The 21,580-nt window shown below is 35.7% G+C and overlaps 1 protein-coding gene across 1 annotated transcript; it reads right to left on the reverse strand.

Moving 5' to 3' along the window:
- Positions 1 to 5,475: 5,475 nt before the first annotated feature.
- On the reverse strand, positions 5,476 to 6,794 carry LOC118482212. Its single transcript, XM_035977801.1, has one exon. It carries the CDS (start codon positions 6,699 to 6,701, stop codon positions 5,643 to 5,645), a length of 1,059 nt encoding a protein of 352 aa, XP_035833694.1. The 5' UTR covers positions 6,702 to 6,794; the 3' UTR covers positions 5,476 to 5,642.
- Between the last annotated feature and the right edge of the window lie 14,786 nt (positions 6,795 to 21,580).

Raw genomic sequence — 21,580 nt, forward strand, 5'->3', positions numbered from 1 at the left:
ACATCTGCCATGAACGTTAACATGATTACAGAGGTTAACTTGGAATCTGAATCTTTTAATCAGGTCTTACCATCTTGGCCGGGTCTTATAAAGACACCTGGCTAGGTTTCACTCTTAAGATTCTTTATTTAGGCAGATTTAAATTTAAAAGGTATGATTTTTGATTTATTTCATATATAATAACAAAATTTAAATTCATAACATAACATTCCATAAATTTCAAATATGATTACACGCTGCCCTAAACGGGACTTTTTTTTTAAATAAATAAATACCTACGCAGAGGTTTATAGAAAAACAAGTCCACGCAGGGACCAATACAAGATAGATGTCCGCGCAGGGACTAAAAGATAAGTCCACGTAGGGACTGAAATACGACAAATGTCCAGCAGGGACTAAATTGTAAATACAACAATACATAAGGAGACTAATGATCCCGTTTCTTCCTCCCTTTTAGCAGGTCTGCTAGGCCCTTGAGAAATCCGCGATTACTCTTACGTTCTTGTTCGAAGTCTCGTTCCACACGGTTTGAACGAGAGTATTTCTTCTTGCTCCGGTGGAGAAAAACGTGGCTGCTGCGACGGTTGCTGAACCGGAGGTCTAGGAGGTATTGGGTACCCATGAGCTGAGTAATCTGATCTCCAGGAGGTTCCATGGAGGGCATTGTAATTAGCCGCTACCACGTATGGATCGACATCATAATTATAGTTGTAGTGCGTGTGAGTCGGCTGCTCAAACGGATTGTACGCGGTGGAACCGCCGTACGCTGGTATCGGATTGTCATAGCCGAAAGGTGGCGGAGGTGGTGCAACTGGTGTAGAATTCACCTCTGCAGGGTGACCAGAAGGTTCCCCTAACTGTAGAATTCACCTCTGCTGAAATGGAATTCCCCTCCTTGGGTGGATATCCGTGCGCCTGATCTCCTACGCCTTGGCGGATATGGAATTACTGGTTGAACCGGTGGCGGTGGCGTAACTGCCACGAACCGCGAATCCTCAGAAGGATCCTGTTGTTGCTGTTGGTCATGAGGTGAGAAATGATGAGATGGTGTGAAGTACCAATTACATTGGTCAAACCTCGCCTGGTAGCTGTCGGGACCTTGATAGGGTGTTCCATGAAAGGATGATCCATCAGAAATCTCGATTGGATGGTTGGGAGTACCCCGTGCAGGCTCGACGGGATCTGTATCCTCGTCCATATCCACTGCATTATCTTCAGAAAAGTGATCCTCTGGTCCTAAAGGGTTATACCCTATAGGTTCTTGGACATAATCCGCTGGGTTAAACTGTCCTATGAAGAAAGGAGAAGGGTCGCCATAAGAACGGTGCGAAACAGATCGCTGGAGAGGTATGAATGATGGTTGAGGGTTATTGGGGTCATTTTCTGAGTTTGGTCCAAAAGAATGATGGTATGAGGGTGTCGAACTGTGCGAGGTGGAATGTCTCGCAGGTTCAAAGAGGTTCCTTCTTCGCCTCTGTGGTTCCTCACTTCTTGTACTGGAAGGAGCTCGCATGTTCGAAGGACCAGCCTCGTGATCATTGTGGGTGATCGGCCCTTTGCCTCTTCCTCCTCTTCCTCTTCTAATTGCTGGTGGCATATTTCCTGCTTTCAAAACTTTAAATCACCATAAACAATAAAAAGACAAACTGGAATAACAATTCGAATTTGTCCTATGTTCTTGTCTAGACTCAAGTACGTGCAATTGTGTCATTGAGATTAAACACATAAGGATAGTGTTTAATTCACTCGACGTTGGCTCTGATACCAACCTGTCACACCCCGATTTTCCACGTGTCTCACCGGTGGGCCCGGTGGGGGATTACCGTGACGTAGTTGGCAACAATATAGTCAAACCACACAATATATGAATGCACAGCGGAAGCATAAAGATAATTATATTTCAACCATTGTTTGTAAGATCAAATGTATTACGAATAGTCGAAAAAGTATCCACAGGGGATCAAATAAAAATATAAGTGTTGTTCAACAGACATAGGCATCTTAAGCTTGCGAGACCCTTTATGATGCTAAGGAGAATATCCAGCCAATTACGCATAGTACCTGCATTTAGTCTTTTTGGGAAAGTACGTCAGTTTACACTGGTAAATACATTCAACCGACACTTTTAAGCTACCAACATGACTACCAACATATAACTACCTTTGATTCGGTTAATCACTGGACCATTTGTGATTAACCGTTAAGTCAACCGTTAATTACGACGGTTTGACTTTCAAGCTATAACTAACCAAAAACTCAACTAAGAATGGTGAAGGAGGCTTACCAAAGTCCTATGCACGACTAGGGATGGCTTGGTCCTGCTTTGGAGCTCCAGAAGTGATCAAGAGTGCAAGAGAAAGGTGTGAGGAACTTGTTGCCACAATGTGGCCTTTTATAGGCAATGAAGATGCATAGGATCATCACAACAAGGCCTACAAGTGTCCCTTGATGATCAACAACTGTCCCTTAGTGCTAGGGAGTGATTAGGGGTCGCCCATATCTCTAGAAAATCTTTACATTAATGATTTACCGTTTACAACAGCCAACAGCCAACTTTCTGTCGCTGGGCGTCGCTTACGGACCGTATGGCATGGCCCTTGCGGTCCGTAAGCCTTTGGCGGAAACAAGTTTACCCTTTCACCCCCTTACGATCCGTAAGGCAGGACCCTTACGGTCCGTAAGCGCTTAACAGAGGCAAAAATTTAACCTTTCATGATTTGAATGGTCAACTGCAATACATGATTTTTGAATCTGGAACAAGTCAGTATGAGGCCCTTTTTAACCCATGCTTGGTCAGTTATCATAATGAATCATGGGTTTGCACCAGGATGGGCTTTATGAACAATTATTTGTATTGCATTATTTTCTTAGGATCCAAATTAGCAATTTAGACATCCTTGGTTAATAGTAATTACCAGATTAAGACATATTAGATGCTTATTAATTATGCTTAGGGTCTTGGGATTTATAGTGAAGAAGTCGCTCAGAGGTAAAATTAACATGTCGACATGTTCAAAAATCCTACCGTACATTTTAATTACATCCGGGTTTACAATACTTTTGTCGTATGCGACACGTGTCATTTATTTATTGGACACAAAATTCCGAGGTGTTACAAACATACGTTAAAATAATGTCAATACAAAAGTATTGGCGAGTATACAGGTTTGATATGTAATAGCATAATAGAAAAAAATGTTGCGAATTTCCTACATACATATACGGGATACGCGACATATATACTCACAAAACTGATACTACCAGCTAAATCCTCGATGCTCGATTCTTCGATGGCATAACTAGACCCCGTCGGGCGCAATAGTACTATACTAGTCGTGGTGGGACATCGCGAGTATAAGTCCTAGTACATATGCAACTAGCATCACGTATAACTATGCACGTATGTTATTCGCAAGTGATAAGTAGTTTTAGCATTTGATGTGATTTTCAATAGAACATATGTTACACCCAAAAGTGCGATAAGCAAAAAAGGTTCAAGTATACTCACCGTGCGTATTTGGTATGCTAACACAGCTTGGTTGGATTGACGGGAAAGTATCTGAGAGTACCCTGATTACAGACCGATTGCATGAGCGTTTGATAGTGCGTTAAATGATAGCGGGATAAGCAAGAACGAACGATAATCTGATAGAATGCTGGTCCGTTCGGACGGGCTGTCCGATCGGAGGGGCTGTCCGATCGGCTAGCCTGTCCGATCGACTAGCCTGTCCGATCGGTTAGCCTGTCCGATCGGCTAGCCTGTCCGATCGGTTAGCCTGTCCGATCGGTTGGGATGTCCGATCGGTTGGCCCGTCCAGCTGTATTTGACAATATTTTCAATGTTTTTCGGTGGTTTTGGTCGAGACATTGCTGTGACGTGCTAAACAACTGAAATTCCGTCAATTCCGACTTGTTCTAACGGCCGGGAATCACCCCGTTCCATCAGAACTGGCCGTTCTTGGCGGTTTTTCCATGTTTAGCCCGAATTTGGTCGTCTCATCGTTAGAAATCAGATCTTGGACCAACACGACACTAGAAATGAGTAGAAGGTCGGTATAAGCTCCGATTCCACCGTTCTTGAGTGCTTGAGAGTAAAAGAGTTGAAAGAAAGTTGGAAAAACCATCTTTCAATCCTTTTATTCATGATTATGTGTAGATCTGTTGTGAAAATGCTGTTTATTCTTGTGGAAATCCTTCGGATCTGAGTTGTTCTTGGTGGAATGGTGCCAACACTTGAAGTTCATAAGAACTTCAAGATGACATCACTCTAGAACACCCCAAATCCATTGATTCCACGGTTAAAAGTTGAGATTTGAAAGATAGAGAGGTGGAGGAGTGCATATAGATCAAAGAAGTACAAGATATGAGTTGAAAACTTACAAGAAATGCGAGAAATCGAGAGGTGAAGGGTCAAGAGCGTCCTGGTCGGCTGAGAGCTTCTCATCAAAGGAAATGGTGAGTGAGTGAGGTATTTATAGGCAAGAGAGGAAGGAAAGGAGGGGCAACTGGTCCGGATCGGATGGCCCGTCCGATCGGTTGGCCCGTCCGATCGGTTGGCCCAGCCTTTCGGCAGGCCCAGCCGTTCGGCCGGCCCATCCGTTCGGACGGCCTGTCCGTTTGGAGGTGTTTCGATCCATGTGTTTGTGCGTTGCGATAGTTTTGGTCACACGCTTCCATATACCTATTTATTATTTATTTATTTATTATAATTAATCACAAAAGGGTCATATATACGTATTCATATTATATATTAAATTACCCAAAGTTTGCGATACGGTAACTGAGTTTCGTTTCGAGTATTCGATTCCCTTTTGACGTTTCACGGTCATCGAGGAGGGTAGATTAGGTCCTCTCCCAATGCCATCGTGAACGTTAGATATATTTTAAGTAGTAAGTTGCACTACGACACATCACGGCTATCAAGGAGGGTAGAATTGGTCCTCACATGACATCTTCGTGGTTGTCAGCAAGTGTAACGTGATGTGATAGTGGTAGAATACGCGATAATATGCGAAAATATTGCGATATAGCGATGTAACTGATGTGAGTACATTACGATCCGAATCTTTGGTGCTAGGCGTAACGAGTATATCAGGTAGTAACAACGCACGAAAGTGCGGGTTGTTACATTGATGTTTCTAACATCTTGCTAAAAAAACACTTCAAGAAATGTTGGTTGAATATGTTGTAAATAATGTTTCATTTTATTTTTGTTAAGTTAGACAACATGGCTTTTTCTTGCTGAATATTATTTTTCAATTCATTCCCATTTTATTGTTGTTAAGTTAGACAACATGGTTAAGCACTATTTTAAAGTTTTAAATTGATATCTTTAGAAAGGGTTATGAAAAATAGAAAGGGGAGCCACACCCTTAATAACATTCGATGTAGATTTTGAAAAAATATTGATCTTGAAACTAAAGGAATAATTCAAGTGTTTGAAACTAAAGGTACATGTTTAGGCATCTGACCAAGAAAATAACTTAATTAAACAATGAAATAATAATTTAAACATAAGAGAGCAACAAATAATTTTGTATGCCTTTACAATAGTATAGGTTTATCTCCAATAACTCAAACACACCAGAAGGAGTTTGCTCTTGCCCATCTATATAAGTATAACTTGTAAACGGTTGGGTCATTTAATGTCCCTTTCCTCCAGGACTTGGACCTGAGTTCTTCACATTCCACAAATTTATACTAAAACTATGATCCTTTCTTCCTTGATTAGTACCTGATTTGAAGATACTCCAAAGTGTTTTAACACCAGTAGGAAACTCATGTTCCTTTTTCCATGCACTTGGACCTGAGCTCTTAATGTTACCAAGAGATTTGGCGTAAGAAAATCCATGTCCCTTGCCACCTGGACTTGGACCAGAGTTCTTAATATCCCCAAGAATATGATCATCGATCATGCCGTGTCCCTTTCCTCCAGGACTAGGACCAGAGTTCTTAATATTAACGAAAGAATCAACGGTTAGAGACTCATGTCCCTTTCCGCCTATAGTTGGACCTGAGTAATTAATATTCTCAAGAGATTCAGCATCGGGAAATCCATGTCCCTTGCCACCTGGACTTGGACCGGAGTTCTTAATGTCCCCAAGAATATCATCATTGATCAAGTCGTGCCTCTTTCCTCCAGCACTAGGGCCTGAGTTCTTAATATTAGCAAAAGTATCAACAATGGAAAACTCGTGCCCCTTTTCGCCTATACTTGGACCTGAGTAATTAATGTTCTCTAAAGATTCAGCATCAGGAAATCCATGTCCCTTGCCACCAGGACTTGGACTAGAGTTCTTGATATCCCCAAGAATATTATCATTGGTCAACTCATGTCCCTTTCCTCTAGGACTAGGACCTGAGTTCTTGATATTCGCTAAAGAATCAACAATGGGAAACTCATGCCCCTTTCCTCCTAAACTTCGACCTGAGTAGTTAACATTCTCAAGAGATTCAGCATCAGTAAATCCATGTCCCTTGCCACCTGGACTTGGACCGGAGTTCTTAATGCCCCCAAGAATATCATCATTGATCAAGTCGTGTCCCTTTCCTCCAGAACTAGGACCCGAGTTCTTGATATTCCCAAAATAATCAGAATAGCCGATTGGCTTGACAATATTGACTGGCCGAGCCAATGTGTGTATGCTTAATAAGGTGAGATGCAAAAGAACATTGATGATAAAGTAGTAACTTCTTGCCATTACTAAGTTTAGATTGACAATGAAGGTGAGTAGGAAAATTGTTTGTTAAAGAGTTTTTGTTTGAAGAATGAAGATGATCTAATTGATAATAAAACTTAATAGAAGATGAAATATGTTTAAGGATTGAGAGGAAGGTGATGGTATTTATAATGCTTATGCATGCATGCATGTAAGATTGAAAAAAAACATGGTCCAAAAGCAACCCTATCAAAGAAGACAAAAATCTGCATTGTTAGAACACGTGGGTGATTATTAAATAAGGTGTTGTGAGGTGAAGCCGCCAGTTTCATTCCAAAGAAGAACAAATCGACTTCGAACTTCAGCTTTGAATTTCAATTCAACTGTGTGAACGTATTTTGAGACAATTGTTAAGATACAAGACTAGTACAAATATTATGTCAGTTTCTACATGCTTTCTTGTTTTCGCTTTTCTTTTGGTGACCCACACAGACCTATTGTAGTCCACTATTTTTCCTTACATTTACAACAAATATTTTTTTATTATATCAACTTGCTGAGTATTGGATTATGAGTGGAGTTTTTTTTATGAGTGGAGTGAATTTTAATCTTTTAGTTTTATTTTTATTTTTCACCTTATTATTTTAGTTATTACATTTAAGAATATTTTGTTTTTTCCTCTTATAACACGTAAGATATAAAGTTTTAAATATGTTGTTGCGAGAAACTTATTTTTCTCTACATCTTAGTGATAAGCATATGGGATTTGATACTGGTATCGAATTTCCCATACCGATCTTTTTGTACCGAATCGGTACCCACTCTTTGGTGTTTATGGTACCGGTACCAGTTTGGTACGATACCAGTATTTTAACGAATTTTACCTTCAAATACCGATACCGTACCGAACATTTCCGATACCGGTACCCATATTTGGCAAATTCCGATATTGGTATTTTTGGTACCGGTACTTCATACCAAGCTCATCTTGATACAAAGTTTGTTCAAAATTGAATACTATCATCAAAGTTGGCTAACTGATTAGTTTTTTTTTTTTTTTTTTTTTTTTTTATATAAAATGACGTCGTTCCCCTTTATCGCCATTCTTTTAATATAATTTAGGGTTTTATAAAATTCTGAATATACTGTTGCAATGTGTTTATTTTATCCATGTTTCAATGAAGGTTTTATTAAATCTTGAACGAGTTAAATATAATCAATATTTTCTTTATCATGACGAACCGAATTGATATTGATATTGATATTTATTTTTATACTTTTCTCAGCGTTCAGTTTAATTGAAAACCGAGTTGTATTCGTAAGGGTTTTTTTTTTTTGTATCATAAGTTACATCGAATGTCGGTACCATACTAGCATCATGACAAACCAAATAAATAGCATTCGAGCATTGGTAGCATTCGTTATTACGATTTTCGATCGATGTAAAATACGTGTTAATTACCATACCGAATCCCCATATTATACCGGTAATGTGACAAACCAAACCGATACAAATAAAAATATGTCGCATAGCACAAGGAACCACTAGTTATTATTATTAATAATATATATAAATGTTGTGGTGGCCGGCATTGTTAATGCAAACCACACAATTGTGTGTATGTAATATCCCATTGATATCTTCTTCTCCATCTCATTGACAACCCATCCCCATTCCATGTGTGAGTCTTACATCTCCATTGCACATTTCTAAGTAAATAATACTTGGTTATATCTTTCTTGTGAAGTTTGATACTCGTTCGTGTCTATATTATAAAGAATATAGAATAAATAAATTGTGTAAAATATAGAGTTTTATTTTTTTTTTGTAAAATGGAAATAGGGACCCTTTTTTTTAGAATGGAAATAGGGTGTGAGCTTCCAAAAAGTTGTTTGAAATTTACCAGTGAGATGCAAATTTGATATAGGATTTCTAATGAAAGGTCCAATTTAAGTTAGTAAACAACTTGACGGTAACTTATTAGTTTATAAATTTGTTATTTTTCGTAATATAATAATCAAAATATTTTTCGTAATGCTCATATTATTCAAATAGTGACAAAACACTGAATAATCTTTACTATATAATAAAAGAAACCACTTTGGGGACACTTGTCATTATATTAGGGCATCTCTTATAGATAATTATTATTTTCGTTTAATCTCTTCTACTTAATTATACATAAGACCGCCCGTAGTGGGGCGTTTTTTTTTAAATTAAAAAAAAACGCCGGAAAACGCCCCCCACCCCATTACACCCGGCGTTTCCGGGCATTATTTTGGAAAAAAAATCAAATTGGCGTTTTAATTAAAACGCTTTGCACATTTGAAAAGGACCAATCAAAAGTCTCCAACATTGTGGTATCTCACAATCACTTTTATCCACCCAATGACATTTGAGCCACCCCACATGTCTCTGACAACTTTTTGAGCTACCCACATTTCGTTTGTTTTTTTTTTTTTTTTTTGCATTAAAAATAATATGGGCGTTATTGGAATAATGTCCCACTACACCTATTTTGCTATAATGCTCAACGCTAACTATGATGCCACGTGTCAGATAATGCCCCATGGTGGGGGCATTATTTTTGTTCACCACTACGGGTGGTCTAACCCTCCTACTAAATATTATTTAGTTTAATATCTTATAGATAATTATTATTTAGTTTAATCTTCTTCTCATTTATAATATTATTTATTCGAATTAGAATAATCTATTTTTATCACGAAAACCAGACTTTGTGTTAATATATTAACTATTTTTATTTTCACTATACAAAATTACATTTACTCGACCTATGTAATACATGAGGTTTTTTAAGATATAACTTTTTATTATTTGATGTATAAAATTAGATTTATTCAATTCGTACAATACACGGGGTTTTTTTAAGGATATATATATATATATATATATATATATATATATTATTTAGTACAGAAAATTACATTTATTCAAACCGTGTAATACACATATTTTTAAAAATGTAATTTTTTTATTATTTGGTATATAAAATTACATTTATTCAACTCGTACAATAAATGGAGTTTTTAAAGATATATTGTTTTATTATTTAGTATATAAAATTTATTTATTCAACCCGTATAATACACGTGGTTTTAAAGATATAACTTTTTTATTTGGTATATAAAATTACATTTATTCAACCCGTACAATATTGTTCTTATAGATATAACTTTTTATTATTTAATAAATAAAATTATATTTATTCAACCCGTACAATATTGTTCTTATAGATATAATTTTTTATTATTTAATAAATAAAATTATATTTATTCAACCCATGTAATAAACGCGGTTATAACCTAGTATATATAATAATCAAAAGTAGAATAGAAAATATCAAATCATATATGTTATTGATTTTCTATGACTCGGTTTTATTGTTGGCTACGACTTTTTTAACCGAGTTTTATCACTTTATTTTATTTACTTATACATGAATAAATAATCAACTAAACCAAATTGTCATTGAAATTAATCAACATTCACTACTAGAAAAGTGACCACTTTCAACGTACTTTTCAATCACAAATCTAGCTTTACTACGGATTTGCAACAAAACTTTAATGTTGAAAAAAGCCCTGTAGGAAATCATTTGCTACGCGTTTATACGCATTTTTCAATGCATTTCCGATAAAAATGTGGTGTCGGGAATTTGTGACGGGTTTCCTACGCATTTCCTATTTATTATTAGTAGAGTTTGTCAAATATTCAAAAAAATTGCAACGCATTTGTGACGGAATATTTTTAAAAACTTGCAAAGCATTTATTAAAAAAAAAACAAAAACAAAACTAGAAAATCCAGTTCTTTTCTAAAGAATTGCAGAAAATCAGCAAAAATTAATAATTACAAAACCTATTTTAGATTCACATACTTCAAACATTCAATTTTCTTACAAACTATTTTTTTATTACATCCAGAACACTTACCGAGCTCCTAAACTAGGACAACTGGAACTATAATTTCTTCCTTCAAAACTTGTCGATCTTCGTAACTTCTTTTATTTTTGTTTGAACCATGTCACCGACACTGATCGGAGCAACATGTATGCGAACTACAAAACAAGAAAAGCAATGATCAAAACAAACAAGCCCAAAACGATCGCTAATCTTGGTTTTCAAACATCTAACCATCCCACAATTTCTTATAAAGTGCTTGTGATTACGAAATCAGCAACATTCATCAAGATCAAATCCACAATTAATTGACAAAAATGGCACTTTTTTCAAACTTTTCCACTTAAGGTTTGAATCTTCATACTTGGTCATCGTTGTTTACTGAGCTTAAATTTAACCAAAATCGTGACTCGAAGAACTTAATAAGACATATTATATATATTGTTGATAAAAGATCATGATTAGTAACTTTATTTTAATAATAATATATTGTTTTTTAATATTTTATTCTCTAATACTATAATAGTTTATTATTATACTCACTTTTAAGTTTTGACATGTTTTTATTTTACTTTTTTAGTACTATATTTTCTTTTTCATTTATAATTTATTTTTATTAATTCTTTTTTATTTTTTTCTTAAATCATATTTCCATTATCACTTAGTTTGATATTTTTTAAAAACTTATGTTTGTTATTTTTTTTCTAAAGAACATGAATAATGATTTTATTTTTAAAATAATATAGTTTTTTTTAATATTCTATTATTTAATATTATAATAATTGATTATTATATTTACTTTTAAGTTTTAACATATTTTTATTGTTATTTTACTTTTTTTAAAACCATATTTCTTTATCATTTTCCTAATAATTCTTTTTTATTTTTTTAAATCATATTTCTTTATCATATAATTTGAAATTTCTCTAATAACTTACGTTCGTTAATTTTTTTTTTCTAAAAACTTAACTACGTAGTTGTGTTTGGTTTTTTTCCCCTCAAGTATGAGTTTTATTAAAAATGAAGTGGTATTCAAAATAGAGTATTTATTTAGTGTCGTAAAACGGTATGATGATAAACTATACCTATTCTGACGGTTGGGCTTTTTAAACAACAAGCTTCATTTTCAAGTAACGTTCTTATATTATTATTTGCTCCGTTTCTCCGCAACGCGCGATGTTAACAAACCTGGTAAGAAATTTAAAGTTCAACAATTAATAAAAAAATTGTTACTCCAAACTTTTTTTACTGTCAACGTCTCCTTCACTCTTTATATACATACATACACATGTATAATATATACGTGTGTGTGAGGGCGTGTGTAAAAAAGGATTTGTTGCGTTTTTAGTAGTAATATACTATTTTCCTTCTTTTGTTTCTTAAAAACTTTTTTTACAAACTTGCTATTTTTTGTTTGGTTTGCTGACTTTATGAACTGAAATGCACTTGTATTTACTTACGCTGTTAAAAGATGGTGAAACTAATTAGCCGAGTTGCATTTTCCTAATAAAAATGATCCATAGCAAAACTAATAACAAAACATCGATTAAATGTAAAACGCATTTTCCCCATATACGGTCGTTGTTGATCAGTTAGGTAGATTTTCCATGGTTGCCAAATCATGACCTCCTTTGATAATCCGTTGATGTTGATGCTTTGTCGTCAACACCTCGGCAATATTTGTCTATGGATTGGCAACTCCTACCACCCACCGTTACATCCGTCACTTAAACAACCCTATAGTTTGTAAGGTTTTTCTACCTATATTTACGAGACACACCTCCCATTGATCACTTTAATTTAACATAGATCAAGAATAGAAAAATATATATATTAACATAAAACGGATCGGGAACATATATATTCTCACAAGGAATAATATATTATCTTCCCATATATCCAAAATTGTTTATGCATGCCTGTATATTTATATTATATACTAGGTTATACTTCTGTATATATACGTGTTGAATAATAAAAATTGTTTATTTGCAAATAAAACAAGTAGACATACATGATAACCATTCTACAAGTTTGTAATCTTTTACCCATAATACTTAATACCCAACCCACTTGTAAAGTGCTTGTCGCAGTCATCAATTCTTTAGGAAACTTTTTAATTATTTTTACATCGTTAGCCAATGAGGTAACGAATTAATGAAATAATTTTCATTAAATACATCGGAGAATCTACAACATATTTGACTATATTTTACTATGTTTAATCGTTATCTATTTTGTTGAATATTTTTAATTGTAGTAAAATATATTTATTTGTTAATGATAACAAAATTGAATGAAAAATTGTCATGTGGTAATTGTAGTTAAACATAATAAAGATTAAACAAAGAGTTAACTGTAATTTTCGTCTCTATGGTTTGGTGGAAAATGCCAATTCAGTCAAAAAAAAAATTGCGCCAATTCCGTCCTTAACATTTTTGAAGCGTGCCACTTCAGTCCAAAAAGATAACGCGCCGTTAAAAACGCTGAGGACGGAACTGGCGTTAGGCGTTATTTTTTTTTACTGAAGTGACACGTTTAAAAAATGTTGAGGACGAAACTGGCGCGAACTACTTAAACAAAACAAAATATTTTTAATTGTAGTAAAATATTTGTTAATGATAACAAAATTGAACGAAAAATTGCCATGTGATAATTGTAGTTAAACGTAATAATGATTAAACAAAATAGAAGTTACTTGTAGTAAAATATATTAATTTTAGTTATCCATATTAATTGTAGTTATCCATATAATATTTTTAATTAGTTAATATAATATTTAATTAGTTATCCGTAAAGTACTTTAAATATAACAATGGAATATAAATTTAAATATTAATAAAAGACTCCAATTAATTTCATATGTTAATCTCTCCTTCAATTTTATAATTTTACTTTTATATTATTTAAAAAATAATTTTGTTATTCTTATTATTATTTATTATAAATTCTCTCAATTTTAATTTTAATATCATCTAATCTTCTATCTAATCTAAACTCTAATAAACCATTTTAATAAATGTCACATGGCAATTCCTTATGCTACCTAAATATAATAAAGATTATCATGTGACATTAATTGAAGTCTTTTATTAATATTTAGATTAGATGAGACTGATTTTTTTAAATTTAGTTTCCTAAAAGAATAATAAACGCATACTCTCTGTAAATTGGTTTTGACATATGATGATAAATTGTCTTATGAGATATTTTTTTCCTTATTCATAGGTTTTTTCCTCAATGGTTTCTATAAGAGTTTTGAAATTGTTTTGGTTTCTAGAGAGTTCACTAACCAGGATAACGGATTCTAAAATATCTGATTAAGAGTTTTGAAATTGTTTTGGTTTCTAGAGAGTTCGCTAATCAGGATAACGGACTCTAAAATATCTGATACTGGACTTCATGTGACAAGCAAACTTCTCAAACATATGACATTGCAAAACTCAAAAAAAAAAAAAAAAAAATGAGTTTATCCCTTTGACTAGCGGATTGCCTCGGAATCGAAACAAGTTTAAAAACCTCCATGAAACACTTATACTTTTTCTAGACTACCTAGAAAAAAGATTGTTAGTGTGACCACTTGAACCACCCGGACTTTGTTTTTTGTTTTTTTAACAACAAATCTTTCAAACACCTTACTTCAACCCTTTTTAACGGCAAATGTGGATCACTAACGGACCATTGGAGTATTATCGTGTCACCAGCGGAACTAACCGATCACCACCCATCATATTCATCACTTTGTTTTTTGACTGTGTAATTAGGTTATTGAACACTTCAATACAATTCAAGTACCATTATATAAATACTTATCGGGCTTTTTACATATTTAGAGATTGAAAGATGCAGAATATATCTACTTGGTATACAAAATCATGTTCTTTGGTATACAAAATCATGGTCTTAATATATCATTTAAACTAATTCGATAAAAGATTGATAAGAGTTTGACTGTTGTTTATTTCACTTCTTAGCTGATAAAAGATAAACAAAAGCGGATGGTCTAGAGGCCTAGTGGAACTAGGTGTTTATCTAGTATCGATATTAAAATGGTGCGGGTTTAAGTCCCACAAAATAAACAGTTTATGAAATTTTCGTAGTAGATTTTAGGGGTGTGTAAAAAAAGGCAAGCAAAATTGTTTCCCTGATTAGAGAACATAGACAATAGTACGTTCATTAAAGTTTTAATATTTATTTCTTTGCCCTCTTACACTTAAACGTTTTGTTTACGGCCCTATTACACATCTCGTTAACGCATTTACACTACTACATGAGGGTTAAATAAATAACTTATACTAACGGGTATAACTTGTAAATTTAGTCTGTTCTGTTCTACAGTGGCGGATCTAGGATTCACGCCAAGCGGTAACGTTTTATAGATAAGCGGTAACGAAATCGGAAAAACGTCAATTTTTTCCAAAATTTACACTAATTTTACACTACCGCCGGAGCGCCAAGCAGTAGCGGGCGCTCCCCTTGTATACACATACATCCGCCCCTGCTGTTCTAAGGAGAAATGTTTTGACAACCAAATAGTCTTATTTTTACAATGCAACAAAAACAAATATTGCATGAGAGTTTCAAGTGAAAGTTACAAACTTTCGCATAGCGATTTCATGCACAAGAGTTTCACGTGAAAGTTGCAAACTTTCGCATAGTGGTTTCGTAGGTAAGTTGGTAGTTCCGCACATGAAAGTTCCAAACTTTCTCACAACAGTTTGGTGCAAAAGTTATAAGTTTCACATAAGGGTTTCATACACAAGTTCCAAAGCTTGTAAGTCTGTGAGATTAAATATATAAAATGTAATATTTAATCTTGTAGCCTATATAATCATTTATATTATATTAGATCAAAATATATTTATTAACCTATTAATAATTAGTTGGTAATTGTTGATGGACCATATTACCCTTATTAACTAATTGGGTTTCCTCTTGGGTGTATAAATATGGGGCTTATTAGAGAGTTAAAGGGTTACACAGTTACACACATTACACAATCACAACCCTCATAACATCAAGAAATCGGCTCTCTCCCCAAAACCGAAATCACCCTACTTTCGGTTTCATCACCATCATAACTTACACCCTAAGGAGGAACCAGATCATCCTGACAATCATGTCGAACTCAGTGTCTGCATCTCTGACTGGATTCTCTGCTGGCCTGTCTGCTGTAACAGGTATTATTCATGTTTTCCATTACATTTAAACAGAACTGATCCAACATGTGGTATCAGAGCATATGTTGATAAACCAGTTCTGTTTTCGTATCCATTATTCTTGGATCAAAATCTGGAAAACGGAAGTTTTTTTAAGCCTTAAAATCAAAAACTGTTTTCGGGTTGTTTGTGACCGAAATCTCTGTTTTCGGAAACTGTTAATTGATAAACCGACTCGAAATTATAAAGATTAAACTTATTATCACGAAATCCCTTACAAAACCATTAAAATCAGGTTTCGGATTTCCAGATTATGTTCTTATTTTGTTAGGGTTCATCATAACGTTCTAAGGAAATTCGAAAAATTCCATAAATTTTGGAATATAATTTGGATTAGTGGGTGTTTTTTACTGTTTTGATCTTATTTTTATCTAATAAAATTCCGAAAACTGTTAAAGAGATATCAGTTATTATTTTCGAAATATTTTGATAAGATTAGATCAGCATTAAAACAGGAAACATTATCCCACAATCCCTTAAATTTCGAGCTTTCAGTTATTATCACAAAACAGCTGTTAATGAGGTTGCTACTCGCAACCATGAGGTTGCTACTCGCAACCATGAGGTTGCTACTCGCAACCATGAGGTTGCTACTCGCAACCATAAGGTTGCGACTCGCAACCATAACGTGATTTATCGCAACCATGAGGTTGCTACTCGCAACCATAAGGTTGCGACTCGCAACCATAACGTGATTTATCGCAACCATGAGGTTGCTACTCGCAACCATGAGATTGCGACTCGCAACCATAACGTGATTAGTCGAAACTAAGGTTGCGACTCGCAACCATAACGTGATTAGTCGAGACTAAGGTTGCGACTCGCAACCATAACAGCACAACTCGAGACTAAGGTTGCGACTCGAGACTAAGGTTGCGACTCGAGACTAAGGTTGCGACTCGAGACCATGAACTTAAGCTGTTTAAAAGTGAACTAAATTCATTCACCGCGGAGTTCGATCCGCGCTAACAGGTGGTTTGCTATTAAATACTTGGTTTTGTTAATACTTAATTCATTCATCAGAATCAGATAATTTTACAAAACCAAAATAGCTTAACTTGGATGAGCTTCTGATGTATTAATTCTGGCCAAAGCTGATTTAATACATCTATTTATTGTTCAAGTATTATAAAAGGCTATGTTAAGTATGCATTACAAACCTGAAATGTCTTAATTCTGGCCAAAGCTGATTTAATTCATTTATGTTTAGCATGCTTGACAAGTGCATAACTAAAGTGATTGTCTCATTTCTGGCCAAAGCTGATTTGTCACGATTGCTTTGCACACATACTTAAATGATTACACTTCTGGCCAAAGCTGTTTTGTCTTCGTTTAAGTAGAATTTTTACTAAGTCTATTATTTTGATGTTAGTAATAGACATTATCACAGCTTCATAATTAAAATGGTCATTATTTATGCCTGCCTTAGTGTAACAAGCCCATTAGATCACATTAGGATTTCTTCTTTTGTATCATAACTTGCTCATCTTATTTCCACTACCAGCACCCAATTGCGGGATTCCACCTTTGACTGGTGATAACTTTGCTGAATGGAAGGATGCCCTCATGCTTACTCTAGGATTGCTAGACTTTGATTATGCTCTAAGAGAGAATAAGCCAGCGGACCTTACCGCCACCAGTACTGCTGCTGAGCAGATAGTCCATGATAAATGGACTAGGTGTAACCGCATGTCTCTCATGTTCATGAAGCAGTCTATTCATAACTCAATCAGAGGAGCCATTCCTGATTCTGAAAATGCTAAAACCTATCTGGCTTCTGTGGAGGATCAATTCAAGGGAACATCAAAAGCACACGCTAGCACTCTTATCCTCAAGCTGGTGACAACTAAATATGATGGGAGGAGCGGCATTCGCGAACACATCATGATGATGCATGATATGGCCAATAAGCTGAAGGGCCTAGAGATGGAAATCAGTGATGGTTTTCTCGTTCACTTCATCATCACTTCGCTTCCTTCGTCCTATGAAGCTTTCAAGATCAATTACAACACTCAGAAGGACAAATGGACGATGAGTGAGCTGATCGCTATGTGCGTGCAGGAGGAAGAGCGTATGAAGATGGATCGCACTACTGATGTTGCTAACTTCACCACTTCCAGCTCAAAGAAGAGGAAGAACTCTTATCATAGAAAGGATGCTTCTAAGGTTCAAAAGCCAAATCCAAATCCTAATACAAGTGCACCTTCCAGCTCTAAGAACTCCTTAGGCAAACCCTATTGCAAGTTCTGTAAGAAAACAGGACATAAGCAAAAGGAATGCCCTGACTTTAAGGAGTGGCTGGCTAAGAAAGGTAACGATTTTTTCATGATACTTGAGTCCTTTAATTTAAATGTTCCTGCTAATTCTTGGTGGTTTGATTCTGGTTCTATGGTTCATGTAACCAATTCACTTCAGGGATTCCTTACAATCCGGAAGCTGGGAAGAAACCAAAGAACACTTAAAGTTGGGGATGATCGGGAATTAGAAGTGAAGGCCATAGGAACATTACAATTATTTTTGAAAACTGGTTTATGTATTAAACTTTATGATACCTTATATGTTCCTGAGGTAACTCGGAACCTTGTATCAGGACCAAAGTTAGACATGGACGGTTTTGTCGTTTCTCATGGTCATCGCAAACTCTCTATTCTCTATGATTCCGTTGTTTATGGTACTGGCATTCTGGATGGTGGTCTCTATAGATTAGAACTAGATGATAATTTTTCCAAATCTTTGTTGTCATATAATATTAATGAATCACTCACAAAGATAGAAAAGAAACAAATTCGAGACTTAGAGACTTCATCTATGTTGTGGCATCAACGTTTAGGCCACATCTCAAGAGAACGATTAAATCGTCTCGTAAAGGATGAAGTCTTACCTCCTCTCGATTTCACCGATTTTGGAACATGTGTCAAATGTCTTAAAGGCAAAATGACATCAGCGAATAAGAAAGGTGCCACTAGGAGCTCTAATTTATTAGAACTCATTCACACTGACATTAGTGGTCCCTATCAAATCGCTGGCATCACAGGACATACTTCATTTATCACTTTCATTGATGATTATTCTCGTTACATGTACTTGTATCTTATAAAGGAAAAGTCTGAATCTCTTACAACTTTTAAAGATTATAAAGCTGAAGTTGAAAAGCAATTAGATCGTCAGATTAAAGTTGTGAGATCAGACAGAGGCGGTGAATATTATGGAAGACATACTGATGTGGGTCAAGCTCCTGGTCCATTTTATGAGTTTTGTAAGGGCCAGGGGATTGTGAACCAATACACCATGCCTGGTACACCTCAGCAGAATGGTGTCGCTGAACGAAGAAATCGTACCCTTATGAACATGGTGCGCAGTATGTTAGCCAACACTAATTTACCATTATTCCTCTGGACTGAAGCGTTAAAAGCAGCTGTTCATATACTCAATAGAGTTCCTTCTAAGTCTGTCCCTAAAACTCCTTATGAACTTTGGACAGGAAGGAAACCGAGTCTTAAATATATGAAAGTATGGGGCTGCATTGCTGAAGCAAAATTATATAATCCTTTCCTAAGGAAACTTGACCCTAAAACAGTTACCTGCTTCTTTATCGGGTATCCTGATCATTCAAAGGGTTATCGTTTCTATTGTCCTTCCCATGTCACCCGTATTGTTGAAACCAAGCGTGCTGCGTTCCTGGAGGATTTCAAGGTCAGTGGGAGCAGTACCAACCCTTATGAAGAATTGCAAGAAGTACAAGACGCGGGGGGGAGAGACTCGTCGCTTACCATTACTCCGTTTACTCCTCTTGTACCACATGCAACTGCACCTGAAGCCACTGCACAAACTCCAACTCCACAACCAGAACCCATTATACCTCATAACGAAGGCACATCAAACGCTCAAAACCAAGACAACGCTCAACCCGAAAATCAGCTCAGGAGGTCATCTAGGCAAAAACGGCCTACTAATTGGGATGATTATATTACCTACCTGACTGAAATGGATGCTGGAAAGCTCAATGATCCTATCTCTTATAATGAAGCCATTAGCAGTGATCAGTCTTCTGAATGGAACAAAGCAATGATTGATGAGCTTGAATCCATGAAGAAAAATGACGTTTGGGATTTGGTAGAATTACCCAACGGTGTCAAACCTGTAGGTTGTAAATGGGTGTTCAAAACAAAACTGGATCCGAATGGGAACGTTGAACGCTATAAAGCGAGATTGGTTGCAAAGGGCTACACTCAGAAAGAGGGAATTGATTATCAAGAGACGTTTTCACCTGTCTCTCGTAAAGATTCATTAAGGATCGTTATGGCCCTAGTAGCTCATTTTGATTTAGAGCTGCATCAGATGGACGTCAAAACTGCTTTCCTTAACGGAGACTTAGACGAAGATGTTTACATGAAACAACCTGAAGGCTTTAAACCTGAAGGTCAGGAGCATCTAGTCTGTAAGTTGAAGAAATCCATTTATGGGTTAAAACAAGCATCACGTCAATGGTATCTCAAGTTTGATAAAGTCATGAAGAGGCAAGGTTTTATGAAGAATCAAGTGGATCAATGCACCTACCTCAAGATGAGTGGGAGTAACTTTACTATACTTGTCCTTTACGTAGATGACATTCTATTGGCAAGTAATAGTTTAGACATGTTGCATGAGTCGAAGCGGTTACTCTCGCATAACTTCGACATGAAGGATCTCGGAGATGCTTCTTACGTCATTGGCATCGAAATTCACCGAGATAGACACAAAGGGATCTTAGGATTGTCTCAAAAGACTTACATAGATCGTGTCCTTACACGTTACAACATGCAACAGTGCAAACCCTCCGTCGCTCCAGTAGTTAAGGGAGATGTTTTCGGTTCATTCCAGTGTCCGACAACAGAGGTTGAAAAGGAGCAAATGAGCCAGATACCTTACGCGTCAGTAGTCGGGAGCCTGATGTATGCTCAAGTCTGTACTCGCCCAGATATCGCTTATATTGCTGGAATGCTAGGCCGTTATCAGACTAATCCTGGCCTAGATCACTGGAAAGCAGCTAAGAAGGTCCTCAGATATCTGCAAGGGACGAAAGACTATAAACTGACTTATAGAAGAAGTGATCACTTAGAAGTGATAGGTTATTCTGATTCTGACTTTGCCAAATGCAAAGATGACAAGAAATCCACTTCGGGCTACATCTTTATGTTAGCAGGCGGACCTATCTCATGGAAGAGTCATAAACAACAGTTAACTACAACTTCCACAATGATGGCAGAATACATTGCTGTTTACAACGCAACCTGTCATGGAATGTTGCTTAGAAATCTGATCACTGGACTCAAAATTGTTAATTCCATTTCTAGACCATTGAAGCTTTACTGTGATAACTCAGCTGCCGTTAGTTTCTCGAACAGTAACAGTTCGACTGGAGCTGGTTTATATCTCGATACAAAGTACTTGTTCGTACGTGAACGTGTTGAGGAAAATAATCTTTGTATAGAGTATATTAGTACTAAAGATATGCTAGCGGATCCGATGACTAAAGGTCTCCCACCTAAAGTTTTCGAAGAACATGTATCGAATATGGGACTTACTAAAGACCTTGTTTAATGGCATATTGTACTAGCTTATGTTTTAATTAATAAAATTTCCTCAGTTTGATTTTGTATGTCTCTAACATATGTTCTGCCGGTGTAATGACATATAGACAAATATAAATACAAATCAGACGCTAAAGGGCTTATACATATTTTGATCGTAACTGTTAGGTTTTAAATTGAGGCTATAGTATGACTAATGGGGGTCCTGAG

The sequence above is a fragment of the Helianthus annuus genome, chromosome 9 (genome assembly GCF_002127325.2).
Source record: "Helianthus annuus cultivar XRQ/B chromosome 9, HanXRQr2.0-SUNRISE, whole genome shotgun sequence".
NCBI classification, from domain to species: domain Eukaryota; kingdom Viridiplantae; phylum Streptophyta; class Magnoliopsida; order Asterales; family Asteraceae; genus Helianthus; species Helianthus annuus.

Excerpts from the sequence above, each read along its gene's own strand:
- LOC118482212 (XM_035977801.1), bottom strand. The coding sequence starts at position 6,701 with ATGGCAAGAAGTTACTACTTTATCATCAATGTTCTTTTGCATCTCACC.